Genomic DNA, 19,180 nt, shown 5'->3' on the forward strand with positions numbered 1-19,180 from the left:
ATGCAAAATTAATGCAACGTAGGGAATTTTTTAGGCATTTCCATTTTCAAAAAACATCCTGAGAGATCCTTTTAAAACCTGGTAGCATTAAAACTAGACTTATAAAATACAGCAACCCAAAAATCACTTTGATTTATATGCCAAAATCAATACACTTAACCAAGCAATATATATATAACTGACTTCTGTGTAACTCTAGTTAAACTACCCCAAACCGCTAATTTCATTAAAATAGAACTAAATGCTTGTATTGTAAAATATAAAAATAACAGATTGACACAATAACAAACACCTATTTATTATATTAAATACAAGCCTGAAATGTTAAGTACAAAGTACAGATTCCAAGAAATTACATTTCAGATCCCAAAATGTCCTGTTGGTGCTTTGACAACGAAAACAATGTTTTAGAAAGATTTTATTTCAGATCCTAAAACATAGCAACACTTTGGGGATAAAAGTAAGTAAAATCCAAAACTTCAAAGTTTATTCCAAATTCTTTTGAATCCCTATGGTGGCTGTAAACAGTTTTTAAATGTTCATAGCTTGAAGGAATGTGAATATCACAGTTTCTATGAATTTCTGCCTAGGAAGCCCAGCAACGTTACACAGTAGTTTCGTGTTTCCACAGTCCAGTCCTAACATTGCCAGTGCTATCGGTACCCAGCAAGGATCCCTCCGGCCCAGTGCTTTTAATTGGTCCATTCTGAATGGCCAAGTTAAGGCCATAAGATTTCTGCTGATTTTCAAGTTCAACCACAGCTGGCTTCCTTAACGCATCTTTTTTACTACTGGTTGAAACTGGCTTTTCGAAATTTCTGCTGCTTTTGGGAAGTGTGCTACAAGCATCACTGCTGTCTTGCTGGGGTGGGTTGTACTGTCTCTCTCTGTAGGCTAAATAAGCTCTTCGGCTCCTTGAGTGTCCTTCGTGATTGCCCAGCCGGCTTTTAGGTAAGCCGTTCTGCACGCTTCCTTCCACGCTCGTTGGGACATCGTAGGCATATTCTCTCAGGACTGTGAGTCGGCTTGCCCGGTGTCCTTTACTTCTGTTTTTATGGTGGCGGCTTGAGTGCACATTTGTTCGAAACTGAACTTCTAAAGGAGCCACGTGCATTTTAATATCGTTGTCCATCGAATGTTCTGTCAGACTATTATCAAGTTGAGGGGTGGAGTTCAAAGGTAAAGAATTGGCATGGCACTGAGCTGCAGCCGCCTGTAAGTTTGTTAACTTGCAGCCCTGGGAGGAATTTTTGAAGCTTGAAGCACTTTTGTTTGTGCATGAAGACTCCGCACTGCTATTGGCGCACTTGGACGCCTCTCCATTTGTGCCGCTGGAGTTGGGGGGCTGGACATTGACTTGTACTGAATACGAGCTCCGTCCTGGGCAGCAAGTCATGATCCACGCAAGTCTAACGTCCTCCCTATTAACACAATGGTGGACCATGAAGAACGCACTGAAGCTTAAACATGTGGCTCCAAAAACGAAGCTAAACACCAAGTCCAAAGGGTAATACAAAGAAACAGCCAAAGCCCCAAACATCCACAATGCAACATATAAGAGCAAAGTAAGGCTGGCCCCCAAAAGCTGAGAATGAAAAGTGTGCTCATTTTCCAAGGCTGATGTAGAAATCAGAGACAAAGACATTGAATCCTGATGATTTATTTCTCCATTTTCATTGGCTGCCAATCTCTGTTGCTCCTCCGTGGGCTCCTTAAGCTCATATTTGCGCTCAGGGTGTCTTTTCAACTGAATAAATATGCTCAGAAAGTACATGCAGTTTACAAAAGTGATGAAGCTGGCTGGCCCGTAGAAGGCTCCCAAGGAGGGTTCCCACGCCATCCAGCAACTGGAAAAGAATATGGTAAACCAGATCGATGCCTCATGTTTCAACACGTTATTTAAGAAACTGCAATCACCTATAATGCCTAGAAACTACTTAAAAGAGAAACAACTGGGTCAAATACACAGAGAATATAAAATACTCACTAGGGTGCATTTGGCCGACTGCCATAATTCTTAATGTTCGCTGCTGCGGTTATGCCGCAGACAATGATAGGGATACCACCGCCAATCAGGTAAAATCTGGAAGGAGGAACCACAGAAAAACCACTCATCACTCCGCTTTTTAACATATTATCTATCATAACATCTCAGTACTTCAAAAGTCATTCCCTGAAGATTACCTATTATTTTTATTCCAATAATAAGCTGAGAGTTTAGTTCGGGAGGCTGATTTATTAGCAGTAATGTGTTTTTGTTTTGTTTTTTAGATTTCTTGTTTTAAAGCACAGGTCTAGTGAGTTTCCGAGTAGAGGAACGCTGATCAGCTTCTGCCACCTTGTGGCCACGCAAAGTAACACTCCGTGCCTGCAGGTAGGATTTCAGCTTTTTGTGTGTGTGTGGGGAGGGAACTGGCTTCCTTTAGATTCAGCCGGTGAATTGGAAAGTGCCACAGTTCATACAAAAAATGTAACGACATATTAATTACTGATTAATGTTCAGCTCAGCCTGCATGTCCCAGGACTGCCCACTGCTGTGTATCTCATCCCCAGTCCACTGAGATTGAGGTAAGGAGGGTATCTGGATCCCAGCAGCTTCACTAGTGCAGAGGCCCTACCTGACCCCTTTTCCACAGAGCAGCAGGGGACAGCAAGGGAAATGATGGTGCAATAAAAGCTGATTGAAACAGAGCAGTGACTGGTCCTACAAAGAAAAATTTTGTGGTCATCTCTGAGCTCCTTGATCTCTCTGAAAAAGAAATTTCCGTCCAGGATAGATACTCCTGGGTGAGTCAATCTTAATTTTGCATTTGCTCCTTCCTGAGACATAGCCCCAAATCTTGCATTGGGTGGATAAAGGCAGTATCTGATACATTTGTCCATATATTGTTCCTTCGTCGTACCTAGTTACTAAAATCCTTTAACATGATGTTAGTACTGCTGAAAAGAAAACTAATTACCCTATAAAACTGTAACTCTGCCTTCCATTCCACAGATTAGAGAGATGCCAATAATATGTGACCTTCCCCTTCTTCCTGCTATACTAATTCACATCTGCTTCTTACCCGAAAAGAAAGCATTATTTCCAAAATTAATCTTGGGCCCTATCACCCTGTGACTCTTCTTTGAACGTCACCAAACCCCTGGTCTTCTTGTTATCAAATAACCCTATTTTGCATCTTTAAAATCTTCTGTATTGCTTATTTCCAGCCTATACATACATTTTTTTTCAAGTTTCCAGCCTAGTTCCAGCCTATATATATAGCCTATATTTCCAGCCTATACACACACACACACACACACACACATATTCAAGTTTCCCCACCTTCTAAAACTTTCCTTGAACTACCATTTCTTTTCTCTCTTCCTTCTGCAAACACTAGTACCACGACTTCCTTGCCTTTATCACCTTATTGTTGGCTGTACCCACTTACTACCATGATGCTAAAAATGTCCTCTGTGGAGTCAGATGAGTCTCACGGGCAAATCCCGTGTCCCACCCTCCAGACGGCAGTGTTGCCCAGGCTTCCTTAAGCTAAAGGATATGGGGAAAGCAGGGTTAGAGGGCAGAGCTTGAGCAGTCTAATGCAAAGAGGATACTTGTGTGTCATTTGGGGACTGCAAAGAGTTTGAAGCCCAAGCTGCCTTTTCTTTAACTCTATATCTTTGTTCTCAGAACCTTACAGGGAAGGAACAGCTCCTTAAGGTTCCCAAGTTTCAGATTCCCAAGTGTCTGAGCCAAACACCATCATCTCTCATTTCTCTTAATAGAAGTGAGGGAGGTGTCAAATCTCATCCTACAATTTAACTCTGGGGCCACCGAGCACCCCTGCTGCTCCTTGTCAAACACGGAACCACTCTCCCCCAAATCTTCCATGGCCTCGGGTGTTCTCTTTCTGTAGCCAAAAATCCAGTGATTTTTTTCTACAACCCATCTATTAAACACTAATATGGTCCAAGTATCAATCTTTTCTTAACTTCCCCCTGGGAGATCCTATTCATTATCATGGCTTCAATGATAATGAATAACATAAAGAAATGTCTCCTGCTCCTCCTAGACAATCTCTAGCTTGTCCTCTCTGCTGAGCCCTGGACTTCTAAAAATGTAAACATTCCACAAGAAAGTATTGATGAGCCTACCACCCCGTTTCCCCTCTCCACGTCTCCCCCACCCACCTGCCCTTTCTGCTTTTCCTATCTTATTTCTCAGTTGATGGAAACACCCTCTGTCAAGCTAGAATAGACAACTCACAGTCTTCTTCAAATTTCTCTCCCTCACACATCTCTTAAATCCAGCTGGACATCAGTCCTAGAGAAACTGCTTCAAGCCTCTCAAACCTCCTCTCTGTTCTCCATGACACTGTTCTGGTCTTCATGGGGGCTACCCTAATAACCTCAGCAGAATTCCTTATTCTTGGGGATTCTGATTTGTACTCCATACTAGAGCGATAGCTACCTTCTAAAAGGACACTGTGTCAGGCCACTCCCTTAGTTAAAAGTCTTCAGTGGCTGCCCACATTTTAAATAGGACCCACAGAGGACTCAAAGCCAGCTTTCATCCTGAATTCCTGCTACTTGACACCAAACACCTGAGGTTCCAGCCAAACTGCACTCCTCAAGGTTTCCTCAGCTCACTCTTCACTTTTACACTTTGTCCTGATCACAGTAAGGTTCATGCCAGTGGCCCGGCATTTCCTAATAACCCCCCACCCCCAAAATTAATGGCTTCTTGCTTTACATTTTCAAATAACTCATCTCCACTATGCTTCTCACACAGCGCAGTCAGTGCTCATGCCTGTCTCCTCCTGCAGACTATAAACTCCCAAAGGGCAAGGGGGTCTTCTCTAAATCCCTGGCCCAGGGCCAGTGACATATCAGACATTCAACAGGCTTGGTCATCACTGATAGATTTTACTCATCCAGCATGATCATTCATTTACCATTTTTCATATTACGACGGATAGGAAAGACATATTACAAGTCTTTTTGTCCTTTGCACAGAATAATTAAATTGATACATACTTGAGATTATGACCTCAAGGAAATAAAAACAGCTGACAGTTTCACAGGGCCTATGACATGGCCGATCCCACCGTAAGTGCTTTGCCCATTTACTCATTTATTCCTCACAACTCAAGGATGGGAGAATCAGCCCCACTTCTGAGATGATCTTGGAAGGCTCAAAGAGGGTACAGAAGTTGACTGAGGACTCGCTGCTGGAAGGATGCCTAAGTTATTTTCAAAGCCAAAGTCATTTTCAAAACCAGGCAGGTCCTGCGTACAAGTCCGTTCTTTTACTTCCCAAAATTCACTCAGCAATTTTGTTATAATTTATGATTATGCTTCAATGAAAGCAGACAAAACACTTAATTGACCCTTAAGATAATACAACAAAGATAGGAGATACCTGAGCATTGGTCTTGGTGGGGGTGGTGGTTCATCAGGATCCTGGCATCTTTTAGCTTTTTTAGTGACTTGTTTGTAGATATTTCGAGCTGTCACTCCTACCCATAGTACTGTGGCAAGGGTGGAATAGTGAAGAATTATCCCAACCTACAAGGAAGATCAAAGAATGCATAAACTAAGAAAAAAAAAGTTCCTACTACGGCTTATCTCAAAATTGGTAAGTAAGTTTCAGAAGTCTGATTTGAAAGCAGCAGGAAGGCCTATCTTAATAATCAACTCTGTTGCCTGCTAAGGCAACACCACGTTCTAACAGACGCATGACAGGGAATCACGTTCCTCAAATACACAAACCGACAATTGGCTCTAGGAAGCCCACAAGCTACCATTTATACCCAAGATGACCCTTAATATAGGACAGAACTGGCTCCTGGACATTAAACCAAAGGTGTGTTTTTCATAGGTGTGACATTATACATTAGCGTTCATTTTCTTTTTTTTTTTTTTGAGACAGAGCCTCACTCTGTCACCCAGGCTAGAGTGCTGCAGTATGATCTCGGCTCACTGCAACCTCTGCCTCCTGGGTTCAAGTGATTCTCCTGCCTCAGACTACTGAGTAGCTGAGACTACAGGTACGTGCCACCACGCCTGGCTAATTTTTGTATTTTTAGTAGAGACAGGGTTTTACTATGTTGGCCAGGCTGGTCTCGAACTCCTGACCTTCGGTGATCCATCCACCTCAGCCTCCCAAAGTGCTGGGATTACAGGCGTGAGCCACCATGCCCGGCTTAGAGTTCATTTTCTAACATTCTTTTTAAGGAGGAATATATAGAGGGCACAGGTAACTACAGGGCGAAAGCCACAGCACACACAGAATAAGTTCCAGAGTAAGATACCTGAGATATAATTCAGAGCTTTTATACATTGTAGCAGTCACAAAGCAATATAATAATATATTGATGGTTAAGAGGGCGAACTCAGAAATGAAATTTCCCTTGATTTTTAAACTGGTATTCACCTCTTACCTGCTGGGTGACCTCAGCAAAGTCACATAAGACCTTTAGGTCACGTAAGACCTAAAGTGTTGGCTTCCTCACTTGAGAACCAAGAATAATATAAAAGTACTATGAGGTTAAGTAAAATTGTCCACATTAAGCATTTAGCAAATCTCCTATACGTGACAAGCAATTAGCAGAAATAACTATATTACTTATTAAGAATGTGATTTTGAGGAAATAACGCAAGCTCTCTGAAATTAACTTTCCTCAATTTAATAGTGGAAAATTATTAATCACCACCTCTGGGGGTTTCGTAGGAACTGAATGGACACAATACCTGGGATATAATAGGTGCTCAGTAAGTATACGATAACTGCAATATATGCAAATGATATACACTGAAGTTTCTGTTTATCACATGACCTGTATATGAAGGAACCGTAGTTGAGGATGAAATTCTAGATGAAGATGTGAGGAAATGAAAGAGGCTTACATTTTAGTTTAAGAAAAGTAAATGTCATATGTCACTGGAGTATCAAGGACATAATCCAGCTTTCTTAACCAGTAACTTGCTCTCTTTTTTTAATCATTGCTTTTTAATATAATTACAGGTAAGGCCGGGCGCGGTGGCTCATGCCTGTAATCCCAGCACTTTGGGAGGCCAAGGCGGGCAGATCATGAGGTCAGGAGATCAAGAACATCCTGGCTAACACGGTGAAACACGGTCTCTACTAAAAATACAAAAAATTAGCCGGGCGTGGTGGCGGGCGCCTGTAGTCCCAGCTACTGGGGAGGCTGAGGCAGGAGAATGGCGTGAACCCGGAAGGTGGAGTTTGCAGTGAGCCGAGATTGCGCCACTGCACTCCAGCCTGGGCGACACTGCGAGACTCTGTCTCAAAAAAAAAAAAAAAAAATTATTACAGGTAAAATTCCATTAATGAAATTCCAAGAAAAAATTCTGTCATTCTAAAGGGATGCCTCTCCAACCTCAAGAAAATCAGAGGTCAATTATAAAAGCATGGACCGCTGTCCAGAGTTTATTTTAATGAGAACAAATCTGCAGCAAAAACTTGGTGACCTGAAAGCCCAAATCTTATTTTGCAGGGGAAAGCCAGGGTGGTTCCTCTCCAGGTAAACTTTGCAATGGCTCTGAGGTGCTGGGAGAAGGGATCACGTCTGGCCCAACTACAAACGTCAGAAATGATCTTCTTAAAGAGAAAAGTGGCTTCGTGGTTCCCATTAGTTTTGCTGACTGCACTGTGAAAGCAAAATTTATAGACAGAAGTGGAACAGAGAGCATAAAATAACCCTTTGAGCTGTCTAAAGTCATACCAAATATTTTAAGTAAAAATAGAATAAATGAATTTGATGCACAGAAACCAGTAAATTCAAAACAAATCAGATATTGATTCAAAATGGTCAACTCTACTATTGCTGGGGGTGTCTCTGACACAAAGGTCAAAAGAATGAGACAGGGCTTTAAAATACAAAAGGTTAAAAGTAACTTCGACATAGGAGGTGTCACACAAAGAATTTTCTATAGGGAACAAAACCCATCTTTAGTCACTGAAGTGTTTTCTACGGCATTTCTAATACTCTTAAAGATACTGAAGCCTGATTATTACTAGTGGAATTTTAGGGGTATGATGACATCTATTAACACAGTCGTGACAGCAAATCACTAAATATTCTACAAGATTCAAAAAAAAAAGAGTGATTACAACCTAGTACGAAAGATTTTCCTATCTTTTGGAACATAGTATTTCCTATTGTATTCTCCATCTGACACTTCATCTACACGAAATATAACCTTGTTACCACATTTTCTTCCAAATAAATCAGAGATGCACATAGCAATTCTGTAAATTGTCTAGGAGTAATCTAATTCATAGAGCATGTGAATAATTAGTTAAATGCAGTAGATTATTATTCAAGAAAGCCACCTTGCCTTGGGACACAAATTTTCAAAGTTGTAAAATGGGTATAAAATAATTATCCTAAAAAGTTTCACTCTGTATGTTTGTTATCCAACTATAAACTCTCACAAACTAGCATTCACTTAACCACAAATAAGACTACAACCATGCAACATGCACGGCAGCTGTGCAAAAGAAAAACTTTAAGATGAATACAAGCATACAATGAATACATAAACAATTAAAATTTTAACAGCTTCCATTAATAAGTGCCTGCTATGTATCCAAAAATGTATTCTTGCATGTGATTTCACTTCATCCTTTTATCATCACCATTAGGTCAGTGTTAACCTTAAGATACAAAAACAGAGACTAAGACTGAGAGAAGTCATCCACCAGAGATTACACAGTCAGTAACATGGCTGTGATTCAAACTGAAGTTAGATGGTTCCAAAGCCCTTGCCCTTTCTACTCTCCTATGCTACCCACTACTAAGTACTAAAGCACAGTAATAGGGGCTGAGAGGCACTCAGAATCAAACCGACTAGCATTTGAATCATGCCTCTGCCACCTAATGGTCCTAGTGACTTGGGGAAAGTTATTTCAGTTGCCTAGGATTCAGTTTATATAGTTATAAAATACACAAAGAAAAACTACCTCCTAGGGTTAATACGAAAGTTAAGACATAACACATGCACAGTAGTTGACAAGTAGAATGGTCTTAATATTCACTGACTAGATTTTTCCAAATACATCTCTTGTGCCACTGCAGCAATCCTCTAAATAACAGATCTCAAGGGCACCTAACAAGGGCGGCTGGCATGATATTTAATAAATTCAATCATGGATTGGTGGAGCAACAAGGTATCTTAGATAAGATCCAGCTGAATCCTTTTACAGCATAGCTAAGAAAACCAAGGACCAAAAAAATTAATGACCAATTATTTGGCGGTGTATCATGAACCAAAACACAGATCCCTTCCAGACTTGAGTTGATGCTCTTGACTTCGGCACTCAACTTCTTAGTTCTGGAACTTCAGCATCTTTAGCAAAAGGTCATAGAAAGCACCTAAGGTCTTACCTGAAACGAATTTAGGAACCAGAGTGAGAAGTACCTGGTGGGTAGCACCTTTAATAACCTCAATCAATCACTGTGTGGGAAGAAACTACATTACAACCCATTCATGCTCTTCATAAAATACGTGAGCTCACAAAGAGAGGTAACAAAGACAAAACTACATGGATTATGTACAAATACAAACTGCACATAACAACATGTACACGTGAGGGCTCAGTTTTTGAGAGGGAAGAACCTTAACAAACATTGAACTAGCCTGACCCATTTTATAGAAGAAACATAAAGTCCCTACTAGGTTAAGAGACTATTAACGTAAGCTGTTCTGGCGGACACAAAATTAGAACCTAGCTACTAGGATCTGGAATCCTAGGCTAGTCCGTTTTGCATTCTACCACTGCGCTCTGAGCTGGTGATTACCTGAATTGAGAATGACAATGACAAAGTGAAGCAAGGAATGTCTGAGTCAGAAACATAAGAATGATGCTATGCCTTTCATCGAAGGGAAACACATTATAAACACAGAAGAGAACGACAGTGACACGTCTAGACTTGCCTTTCCCTTTTCTTTTGTAAACCTTTAATGGCACTTGTTCTTGAAGCCTTAAAAACTCACTGCAATTCCTTTTTCCATTTAGAAACAATAGAAAATTCCACTCAGGACAATGAAAGGCAGTCATCTTTACAACGGCCTCTTTCCATTCATTTCCTTAGTGAAATAAATTTATGTGTCTGCTTCATGAAATCAATGAATACTTTTAGATACAATGAAGACCTTTATCGCCAATGTGTGCTGAGTACTCTTCTAATAGAGTCAAAATGGCTCCAGGATTGAATGCGTTCTAATGTGCAAACAGAGGCTTCTTGTTGTTCATTCACCCAGTAAACTTTTGCTCAGCACCTACTATGGGTCAGGCCTTGTGCTGGTCCCTGGATAAGCACCAGTGAACCAACTACTATAATTCTTACGCTTATAGAGCTTGGAGTCCAGGGAGAGCTTACAGGTCAGAGATAGTAAATAGGAAATCATAAAGTTTCATAGGCAGCATGGAATTTTAGTAAGGACCTGATATGGTTTAGTTGTGTCCCCACCCAAATCTTGAAGTGTAGCTCCCATAATTCTCATCTGTCGTGGGAGGGACTGGGTAGGAAGTAACTGAATCACGAGTGTGGGTCTTTCCCAAGCTGTTCTTGCGATAGTGAATAACTTTCACAAGATTTGATGGTTTTACAAAGGGGAGTTCCCCTGCCCATGCTCTCTCTTGCCTGCTGCCACAAAAGACATGAGTTTGCTCTTCCTTTGCCTGCCACCATGATTGTGAGGTCTCCTCAGCCATGTGGATCTGTGGGTCAATTAAACCTCATTCCTTTTATCAACTACCCAGTCTCAGGTATGTCTTTATTAGCAGCGTGAAAACGAATAATACAGGTACAGGGACAGAATCTCTGAAACAGTAACGATAAAGTGAGACCTGCAAGGTAACTGGGAGTCAGCCACATGACTGAGAACACAGAGGAGCTATCTTCTAAACATGGATGGAGTTAATCTGAGACCCATCATCTGACTTCTTGTAGGCAGTTTGTTTACAGATGTGTAGTAATAGCCTCAAACAAAAATATATCACACAGATGAGAGGTAATTTCATCAATAACACTAACATAATAGTGGTAACAGGTAACATTTATTGAACAGTTAGTATATGCCTGGTACTCTTGAGATGTATGAGTCATTTAATCCTCTCAATAATTCTTACATACACACATTTCAAACTGGATCACAGATATACAATATTGGATTAATCATAAGCCACAGTATCATGACACAGTCTAATGGGTGGGCCCAGCACAACCTGCCTGTATTTAATTAGTTATTATTAACAGTATAAGTACCTAAGAATCTACCAGCAAGACACAAGGTAGGACCCTGTCAATAACCTGTATCTAATCATATGACCCCCTCATCAGAGGTAACTATCCCCCTGTTATATCCTCTGTATCATCCACCCTACATCCTCTGTTCATCACTCCCTTGCTTTCTGTTTTATAGTTTTATTGCACCTATTTTTTGTTAAAAGTGAACTGTTTATTTTAGTGATTTTTACCTTTATTTAAAAAAAAAACAATATGGTGAATGTTAATTTATAGGACTTACTTTTCACCTCTTCACTTAAAACTAATTTGTGCTACTCTGCATTGCTGTAATTCATTGCTTCTGACTCTGGTATAATACCATAGGGTTTGTTTGTTCACTCTCTCTGTGTTGGGTATTTGGGTTGCTTCCAGGTTTTTGATATTGTGTATAGTGCTGCAATGAATATTCATATCCATGCTCATAACTCATGTGCACACAGGCAAGGTTACTCTCTGAGTACAGGAGTGGGCCTGTTGGGTTCCAGGGTACATGAACACATAATCATAGAAGGCAACGCCTCGCAGGGGACGTCCACTTACATTCCCACCAACTATGTAAAAGGATCCTGTGGGTCCACATGTTCATCAAGACTTGGCATCGTCAGGCTCAATTTTTGCTGATGGATAAGGCATAAAATGGTAACTAATCGTCTTCATTGGCATCTCCATGACCCCCATATGCTGTTGAACATTTCTGCACACATGTGCGGGACCTGTGTGTTCGCTCTTCTACGACATGCTTGTCCATTCTCCTGCTACTTTTTCTTCTGACTTGTTGTGGTGTTCTCACTGACTATAGTTACTGATATATTTTTCACTCGAATGCTATTAGTTGTATGGATTGCAAATAGATTCCTCCAATTTGTAACTTATCTTTTCAGCTTTTTTAAGGACTCTTGATAAACACAAGTTCTTTTTTTTAGTCAAAATTACTTTTTTTCTAGTGAATGCCTTTCACTGTCTTATTGGCCTTCCTTATCTTAAGGTCTCCAACTTTTTTTAAAAGGATTTTAAGATTTTGGCTTGGATATGTAAGTCTTTAAACCACCTGGAGTTGACTTTTTTTTAATGTGGCATGAGGTATAGACCCAGTTTAATCGTTTTCCAAATGGATTTTCTCCAGCTCCATTTACTGAATGGTGGTCTCTCTTCCCCAGCTGACAAGGCACGTCCCTTCTGCTGTATGTCAAAGTTCCCGCGGGTCTGCCTCTGGACTCTATTCTATCCCATTGGCCAATTTATCTCTGCCTACCGCTAATACCACACTGGTTTCATTTCCATAGCCGCATAAACCCTGATGACTAGAAGACAGTCTTCCGGCTCTGCTCCTCTTTTTCATTAGTGTCTTGTCTTTCTTTGGCCATTTATTTTCACATAAATTTAAAAATCATCTTATTGAGTTTCATAAAAAATTCTACAGATTAATCTTAAAAGGAATTGCCATATCGCTGATATTAAGTCTTCCTATCCTTTGACCTATTATATCTTTCCATTTATTTACGTCTTCTTTCATACATATTTTAATTTTACCCATAAATCTTGAACATCTTTCATTATTTCTAGGTACTTGATAGTCTTTGACACTATGTAAATGCTACCTTCTCATTATGTTTTCTCATAGTTGTATTCCTGCATACTAGCAGTCGCTCTTTGCTAAACTTTCCTATTAATTCTAATAACTTGTGTAAATTACTTTAGTTTTTTAACATAAATAATTACATCATCCAACGACTTGATTATCATTTCTAATTTATAGGTGAGAAAACTGAGACACAGAAGGATTACACATTAAAATCAACATCTCAAAGAGATACGTGCACTCTTGCGTTCCCTGAAGCATTAATCACAGTAGCCAAGAGACAGAAACAACTTGTATGTCCACCAACAACAAACAGATAAAAAAAATGTGGTCTCTGCATACAATGGAATATTACCCAGCCATAAAAAAGAGGAAAATCGTATTCACAAACATAGATGAACCTTGAAACAGTATGCTAAATGAAATAAGTCAGTCAAAGAAGGACAAATACTGCATGATTCCACTTATATGAGGTATCTGAAGTAGTCAAACTCATAGAAGCCAAGAAGAGAAAGGTGATTGCCATAAGATTGGGGGAGAAGAAAAAAGGGGTTGTTGTTCAATGCATACCGAGTTTTAATCATACAAGATGAGAAGTTCTAGGTATCTGCTGTACAATGTTGTGCTTACAGGTGACAATACTGTACTGTACAGTGAACAATTTGTTTACAGAGATCACATGTTATATATTTTTTTAATTACAGTTTTAAAGGAAAAAAAAAAAGTTAAACAGATAGCCCATAGAAACACAGCTGACAAATAGTAAACTGAAATCCAAATCCAGGCAGCCTGAACTTTCAATTACCACGTTATACTTCTTGCTATCATGCATGTGAAAAACAATATACAAACACAGAAATAAAATTTTACGTATTTTCTATTCATAGATTGAAGAATTTCCATTTTTATATTTATGCTGCAAGAAAACTGTTCATTAAGGCTACATATGTAATAACTTATTGGAAACTAAGAGTAAGATATTTTTTAATTCTTTACATTTATCTAACCTAGTGTCATTTTTATATCTTTATGATTAACTCTTTTTCTAATTGTTACATTTTCGTCAACACATAAAATCATTTTTAAAGTTCTACTATCAGAAAATGTCACTTCTCTTTCAGCCAAAGTCAGAATTTCATACATTTTAAAAATAAATAATAGGCATTGTAATAACAGCCATAACATGTAACACTAAATTCCCAATGATAAAGGGATGAGCTGTTTAAGTTATATATTCAGTTGCAAAATGGTAATTTAAAACAGGGAAGTATACTGGCAAATTATTTGTGATAGACATTAAATTTAACTTTAATCAGCTAAAGAAAAGGTGTTAAAGAATGATTTTTTCTTTTTATAGTTAATGAAAGTATTTTCTAATACCAGTAATTTTTTCCATTTCGGTTTTTCACTCTGACTTACTGCTTGGCAGACGCTGGCATTCCTGGTCTGGGTGATTCCTCCCACAAAGACCACACAGGTTAGGAAAATATGAAAGCACAAGTTCACAAGCATGTGCCAGCTCTTGAGGCTGATTCTAATCAAACTGTTTAAAAAAGAGAGAAAATATTAATATTCAGGCTAGTACATATGAAGGAGGAAACTATGATGTTCATCTTAAGTTAATTCCAACTTCATCAAAGGCAAAAGTTAAATATTTGATATTTAAACACTTTATTTCACAAATATATACTACCAGACACACACACACACACACACACACACACACACACACACAGATCTGAGAAATCATTTAACCTGAACTAGTTTCTTAACATTTAACTTTACGCACTTAAAAACAAAAAGCCATTTATAGAACCACTGCACCCACTAAATGCTAAAGAAATTCTCCACAATAAGAAACGCATGAGCTTTTGTTACTATGATGTCTTAAGATGACTGGATTACCTGCTTGGCTACCTAGAGATTTCTGCAACGTGCCAACGGGTCTTTTTTTGACCCACTGGCACGGGTCTAAATACTCAATGCATTTCCTCCTGGACTTTCATAATAAAATGCTGAAGTCTTTCTTTTTTATATATATCAAAATCTCCTTTTGTTTCTTAACTAAAGGTCAAGAAATGCCATACACTTCTAGCTTAAACAGGAAAATACATTCTAGCAAAACGTTTTGGAAGGTGAATATCTGCTTAGCAAATCCTTTTAGTTCATTATTTCCTACCACAAAATAAAAGTTTCTATAGCTTTGCCTCCAATGAACAAAAAACATATCCCAAGCTTAAATGCCACAAACTTTCTTAAAAATGCCATCTATAAAATAAAGAATATTATAATAGGCAAAAAGTCATAAAATAATAGTAATAATACAGTCTGATACCTAGAGGTACCCCGTAACTCTGCAGGTAAGAAACTTCTGCCTCACTTTACATCCTATTGCCCCTGTGACCCACCGCACAGTCTGCAATACATATTTCCCATATTCTTTTCTAGATACAAACCCAGCAAACTGACTGGATGCTGTAAAAACTGAATTTATCATCTCAAATACTAATTATTTATGTCTCTAATGGCACGAAATGAATAAGGCATGTATATATTCTAAAGTAATTATCCTTACTTTGGAAATACAGGATGATAACAAACTCAATTTTATTCTAATTAAATGTGAAATAAAGTCCTTCAAATCAAAGTCCGCAGATCTATTTTGTCGAGATGTATTTCTTACCTGTGATGGTATATGTAACTGACAATGACGGCTAAGAGACATAAGAGGAGAATGATAGCAGTAGTATAAACCACAGGATGCAGGAGGCTGGCCGCCTGGGTGTATAGTTCAGATCCTGTCAAATCCTGAGGGCAAAAAGAAAGATTCATTCTAGCAGCACTTCTCTCCACATTTAACTGCTGAGATTTTTTTGAGTGACAAAAACACATCAATAAACAAAAACTCTGGCCCTTATGTCTCTTTATTTTATTCAGACTAATGTTTCACGCTATTTTCCTAACACTTTGCCTTCCTAACTTCTGTTGTGTTAACTGCTTACGGCATACCCTCGTTTTACACTGGACCACCTACTTTATAAATTGAAATGTTGACTCTGCTATGAGGGTAAAAGAGAAATCAGCCCCCTACATTTGGGCAATTCAGAAAGCATAACCAGACTTCATCCTTTTCAATGCCCTTTAAGCCCAGTTATCACTCTGCATATTCACTAGCTGATCAGACACAATGAAAGCAGTATCTCTGAGGCTACAAACCCCAAAGACACCTCTCTATCCGTGGTCAAGTTCAACTTCAAGTTCCCCAAATACAAATGGACCAAACACTGCAAAGGCATTGGAGACATAACGATAAGACATGGTTCCTGTCCCTGAAGAGGTGAAAAATCACAGGGGTCTACAATCGGATCGTAACAATGTTTGATGAAGATAAGTAAAGCACAGTTATGGCAGCAAAGAGGAAGAGCCCTGTAAGAGCTCAAAAATCAATAAATGGCCGAACACAGTGGCTCGCACCTGTAATCCCAGCACTGTAGGAGGCTGAGATGGGTAGAAGGCTTGAGCTCAGGAGTTCGAGACCATCCTGGGCAACACCGGGAGATCGCATCTCTACAAAATACATATTTTTAAAAATTAGCCAGGCCTAGTGGTGTGCGCATATAGTCCCAGCTACTCGGTAGGCTGAGGTGGGAGGATCACTTGAGCCCAGGAGGTCAAGGCTGCAGTGAGCCAAGACAGCACCAATGCACTCCAGCCTGGGCCACACAGTGAGACCCTTTCTCCAAAAAAAAAAATAATTTAAAAAAATAAATAAGCAATAACAACACATCACTTATAGAACATTTACAGGCATTGACTGTGAACAATCCAGGCACTGACTGTGTCCAGCACCATAACTGTAGGAGGAAGTGTTATTAGCCCCATTTTATATGTTATAAAACTGGGGTACAGAAAAGTTACGTGCCCTAAGGATTAGATTCAAAGGAGCTTGGCTGCCAGGTCCTTGCTCCCAAACACAATGCAGACACTGCCTCTCTTAAATGCAACAATTGGCATCTTAATGCTACTCTCTTATAAAGACCAAAGCAAGTTGGAAAGACACGTCCATCCTGGCCACCATGCCAGATAACTGGGGTTGTAAGAGTCAAAGCTGTAGGTTTACCAGATCCCTTCAGTAAATTCTCTTTCTGCACTGACTCTTAAAAAGCTAAAAAGTGACTACTGAATAAGGGAAGGAGCCCACAGTGGATAAAACTCCAATTGGGAAGCTCTTATTAATAAAATATCTGAAACAAAAAAGCTAGATTAAAAAAAAAAGGAAGCGAATAAGTGACAACCAGACAAGGAAATGGAAGATGACCTCAATAGAGTAGGAAGGGAAGGGGCAAATTTTCCCAGGGAAGAATCAGAAGTTCACAATCTACAATTACAAATCTAAAAAGACGGTATCAGGACGCCTAACAAACCCCTCACCTTATCAACTGCTGAACAGTTAATGACAAAAATCACAGTAAGAGGGAAGCAGAGATGAGAACACAGGAAACTGAATTCCAGCTAGACTACTCAACTATACTACGATGAGCCTCCAACTTACAATTCACCCATTTACTTGACAAATACTGAGTGTCCACCATGGCCAGGCACAGTGCCAAGTAATGGATATACAGGGATAGACACAAGACAGCTCCAGCCCTTGGAGGCCCTGCAGTCTGTAAATTAGGTACACAAAAGGGAAAAGACCAGAGAAAAGCCTATTAGGACCAATTCTGAGCAATCTGCCTTTGTGAGATGCCCATAACACTAACCTGTAATCATGGCCTCAAAATAGTTGCATTCTGTTAAAAGTCCAGAATATCAGCAAGGAAATTCAAAGAAATGTTGGAATAATGAAAAACAGTTAGATGCTAGTGAGAACAGACATATTTTCCTCCAATTTCAATGAAAAGCTTCTATTCCAGTACAGAACTAATAACTGAGGATAAACTTTCAATATCTAGTTTAGCTTCTCATCTCCTTTTGCGCACTGCCTGCTTTAGATTACTGCAGGAAATGTTCAGTAACACGCTGCCACTTACCAGCTATAAGACTTGAGGCAATTACCTCACTATAAAATGAAGACTCCTCTAATCATCTCAAGGGGGCTGGAGAAGGGGTAGAAGAAAGGCGGTAAAAGTGCCTTCCATAGTCCTTGGCAGAGAGTAACTATATGGGGAGCTGGATATCATCGAAAAAAACATTCGACTAAGAGTCAATTTAGTTCTCAAAATATACTCTATATGGCATTCAAGTTTAAAAGAAATCAGTTATTTTTGGCCAGGCACAGTGACTCAGGCCTATAATTTCAGAGTTTTGAGGGGCCCAAGGCAGGAGGATTGCTTGAGGCCAGGAGCTTGAAACCAGCCTGAGCAACATAGTAAGATCCCACTTCTCAAAAAAAAAAAAACATTAACTGGGCATGTTGGCACGCGCCTGTAACCCCAGCTACTTGGGAGGCTGAGGTAGGAAGATCACTTGAGCCAGGTTTGAGGCTGCAGTGAGCTGAGACTGCGCCACTGCACTCCAGCCTGGGCGACAGAGGGAGACCCTGTTTCTAAAAATAATTAACAATAAAATTAAAATAAAAAGAAATTGCTATTTTTCAAAAGTCAAACTAATGTGACACAGAATGAAAAAGAAACTAGATGTTGAAACAGAAGGCAACAATGACCGAACAAAGGTATGAGTACCTCTGTCACTGGTCATACAGGGCATTGCTTCTACAGGGGCATTTTTTTCTCAACATGTTTTTGTTGATACATAATAATTGTATATATTTATGGCATACATGTAATATTTTGGTCTATACATATAATGTGTAATGACCAAATCAAATTGGGAAATATGAAATATGCAATAAATATGCAATAGATTATTGATAACTATAGTCACCCTGCCATTATCAAACCCCAGAATTTATTCCTTTTATCTGTACTTCGGTACTCATTAACCAACCTTACTTCACTCTCTCTTCCTAGACCCTTTCCTTCCCAGCCTCTGGTATTTTCCATTTTCCTTTCTATCTCCATAAGGTCAACATTTTCAGCTCCCACATATGAGTGAAAACATGCACTATTTGTCATTCTGTACCTGGCTTACTTCACTTAACAAAATAACTTCCAGGCTCATCCATGTTGCTGCAAATGACAAGATTTCATCCTTTTTTTATGACTGAGTAGTACTCCTCAGTGTATATATACCACATTTTCTTTACCCATTCCTCTGTTGATGGACTAATGGACACTTAGGTTGACTGTATATCTTGGCTATCATGAATAGTGCTGCAGTAAATGTGAGCACAAGT

The 19,180-nt window shown here is 39.3% G+C and overlaps 1 protein-coding gene across 2 annotated transcripts in view; it reads right to left on the reverse strand.

Annotated features, from left to right (window-relative positions):
* Nucleotides 1-273: 273 nt before the first annotated feature.
* ADGRA3 (adhesion G protein-coupled receptor A3) overlaps nt 274-19,180 on the reverse strand; it is a 130,411-nt gene continuing 111,504 nt past the window's right edge. For both annotated transcript variants that reach the window (XM_025385981.1, XM_025385979.1), the window contains exons 15-19: nt 15,566-15,690; nt 14,302-14,425; nt 5,408-5,553; nt 1,988-2,083; nt 274-1,847 (exon numbers count right to left, since the gene is read on the reverse strand). In XM_025385981.1, coding sequence (XP_025241766.1) covers nt 605-1,847; nt 1,988-2,083; nt 5,408-5,553; nt 14,302-14,425; nt 15,566-15,690 — 1,734 coding nt within the window. In that variant the 3' untranslated portion in view covers nt 274-604. The remainder of the gene's footprint in view (nt 1,848-1,987; nt 2,084-5,407; nt 5,554-14,301; nt 14,426-15,565; nt 15,691-19,180) is intronic.

Source organism: Theropithecus gelada, chromosome 5 (genome assembly GCF_003255815.1).
Source record: "Theropithecus gelada isolate Dixy chromosome 5, Tgel_1.0, whole genome shotgun sequence".
Lineage (NCBI taxonomy): Eukaryota > Metazoa > Chordata > Mammalia > Primates > Cercopithecidae > Theropithecus > Theropithecus gelada.